This window comes from Etheostoma spectabile, chromosome 22 (assembly GCF_008692095.1).
Source record: "Etheostoma spectabile isolate EspeVRDwgs_2016 chromosome 22, UIUC_Espe_1.0, whole genome shotgun sequence".
NCBI lineage: Eukaryota > Metazoa > Chordata > Actinopteri > Perciformes > Percidae > Etheostoma > Etheostoma spectabile.
The window spans coordinates 16,015,086-16,017,590 of record NC_045754.1 but is presented as its reverse complement, the minus strand read 5'-3'; the positions used below and the strand labels follow the sequence as shown (position 1 = coordinate 16,017,590).

At 38.8% G+C, this 2,505-nt stretch overlaps 1 protein-coding gene across 1 annotated transcript in view; it reads left to right on the top strand.

The window, feature by feature from the left end:
• The window catches only part of LOC116672368 (trichohyalin), a 104,091-nt gene that overhangs the window by 72,602 nt on the left and 28,984 nt on the right, over window positions 1-2,505 (top strand). The window contains exon 20 of the mRNA XM_032504179.1: window positions 33-117. Within this exon, the coding sequence (XP_032360070.1) occupies window positions 33-117 (85 nt within the window). The remainder of the gene's footprint in view (window positions 1-32; window positions 118-2,505) is intronic.

Below are 2,505 nucleotides of genomic sequence, written 5' to 3'. Positions count from 1 at the left end.
TCTCTCTCTCTCTCTCTCTCTCTCCTGCTCAGTGGAGGATTTGGCAGCCCGTGCAGGGGAGGCGAGGCGAATGGAGGGGTGCCTGAATGAGGGAAAGCTAGCAGAGGAGAAAATAAGGTAAGAAGGAAAAGAGGGAGAAAGGGAAAGAAGCTTCCCCTCTTATCCCATTTCCCATCGTCCCCTGTGTAAGCTCAGTAATCAAAAACATTTAGCTTTTTTACGTGCGGCATACAGTAGGCCATTTAACTGAACATGTGTTGAACAGAACAGCCCTAAGCTCTAAATACGTACATTGTTTAAGAGAGTCTTTCAAAGCAAAAGGCCTAACTTTTTTATTATATTATTATTTCTGAAGAGTTGGATATCCCAACTGCAAATTCTGTTTTTGTGTTTATTTTTCGGTTCCTGCGTGAACCAAACAGAATAACAGAAATATCCAAATGTTAAATGATGGGACAGATGTTAGGTCGTGGAGTTCAGAGATCAGAGGCGAGACCCCTGGTTGACCCCTGTGGGTCACCAGAGCTGCGGTGATGACATCAGCAAGCATGTATCACCCAGTAGAGTGTGTGTGGGTGTTTGTGTGTGTCTGTTTGTGCGCACATAGTTGTGGTTGTGGCTTTGGCTTCGACATGACCTCACAGCAACAGTCTCTGTCTCAGGGAGTTTTTCGGTTAAGTTCGAGCCATGGAACAATTTCATCGTCATGCCGACAATTTCAAACTCGGCATGGAGACTTTATAGGTTACATTTTGAATTATTACATTTTATCACATTTAAACCAATTTTAGGTAGTGAATGGTAAAACAATCGCTGCGTCTGCTTATAATATCCATTTGCAGAATCATGCTGTTTACTGTTAACCCAGTATTATCTAATAACTGCAAAGACATGAAAGGTTTTCAAGCAACAACACCGTACTAATGGCTTCCATCTGTGCTGTGGGAAATCCCCTCCTTTCTCCACAGGATGCCTCCTCTCTCCTCTTTTTTTTCCTCTCTCTCCCTCTCTGTTCATCCTATCATGTGTTCTCTCCATGGACCAATCTATCAGGCATTTTCTTTCCTTTTTGTTTTGGCCATTCTGCTTCAGCTTTTACTACCTCCAAGTTACTCTATTAGTATCCTTTTTAAATTCATTGCTGAAACATTTAGTCAATGAATCTTTGTGTTCGGATGATATGTTTTAGATTGTATTAAATCTTGTATTAATCATTAGATAATTAACTGAAATTGGCGAGCTTTTGCTGGGTATGTCCTCACAACTGATAAGATTGATTTTCTCATCTCATTTTATGATGAATATGAGTTTTTGTTTCATTTAGACTAAGCTTTTGTCCACTGTCAAATAAAGTTTTTTAAAAAGCCTCAAAACTATCTTATAGTTAAGCTGAAGCTTATGTTTAAATAGCTGCGTAAAAATGCTTAAAATTCACCAGCTTCTCAAATGTGAAATTTTTCTTTACACATAAATGGAAATTGGGGTTTGTAAAACATGTCATTTAAACAAAAAAACTTTTAGGTTCTGGGAAGCCCTGATGGACAGTTTTCACTGTTGTATTGTAAATGAAGTGATAAATGCAGGTTAATCGGTAATAAAAACAGTTAATAGTTGCAACCTTAAAAAAAGTAGAATGTAGTACTAACTTGTGATTTGTCATTGTTTTTGACAGTCAATAGACAAAATGATTATCTGGAAGCATGTACGTACGTGTACAGAGCAAGAGGGGTGAATATTGAATTGAACATCAATTTTTTGGATGTGTCAATTTAATACAAATGCCAATAAAAACTGATGGTTAAATGCTGACTTTGTGGTCATTCTCTATATTCATTCTTGTTTTAACTGTAAAATCTATAACTTCAGTTAACTGTCCCAAAACTTTTTAACTCGTAAAAAGCCCAAATACGTATTACTATTCATAAACTTGCAAATTTTATTTGAGCTTTCAGAGATGTGGGTCAAGAGTGGGGGGGTGGTTTGTTTTGGTTTGTGTGTATGCGTGTGTGGAGGAGGTTTGTGGGGGTGTTGAGGCTCACTGAGCGGCCAAAGCGAGGCTGTGGAGGGAGGGAGGTGGAAATGGTAATCATTTGTTGTATTGATCTTGCTGTAGCCAGGCCAGCTGGCACACACAAACTCGCTCGCACACATGTACACACACACTTGCGGACACTAACTGACTCACATACACACAGACGCACAGTTGCGTGGCAGGAATAGACCCCTTCATATTGATCCCCTTCACATTCCCTTAGCTCGACTGCCACACACACTCACGCACGCGCTACTCACACTTCCTGGGCCTACGTTAAACACTCGCACATATCGGAATGAAATACTTCAGATGGGTTTGTTTTTTGAATTGTTTATGCTAACAATAAATGTGGAAATATTTAAATGAGTATTAAAAATGCATCCAGAAAATTAGAGTATAGTAGACTATTAAATATAGTGACAGATTTGTTTTTTTATTAACTAACTGTATTCTAGCATAGTGGTAAGTTC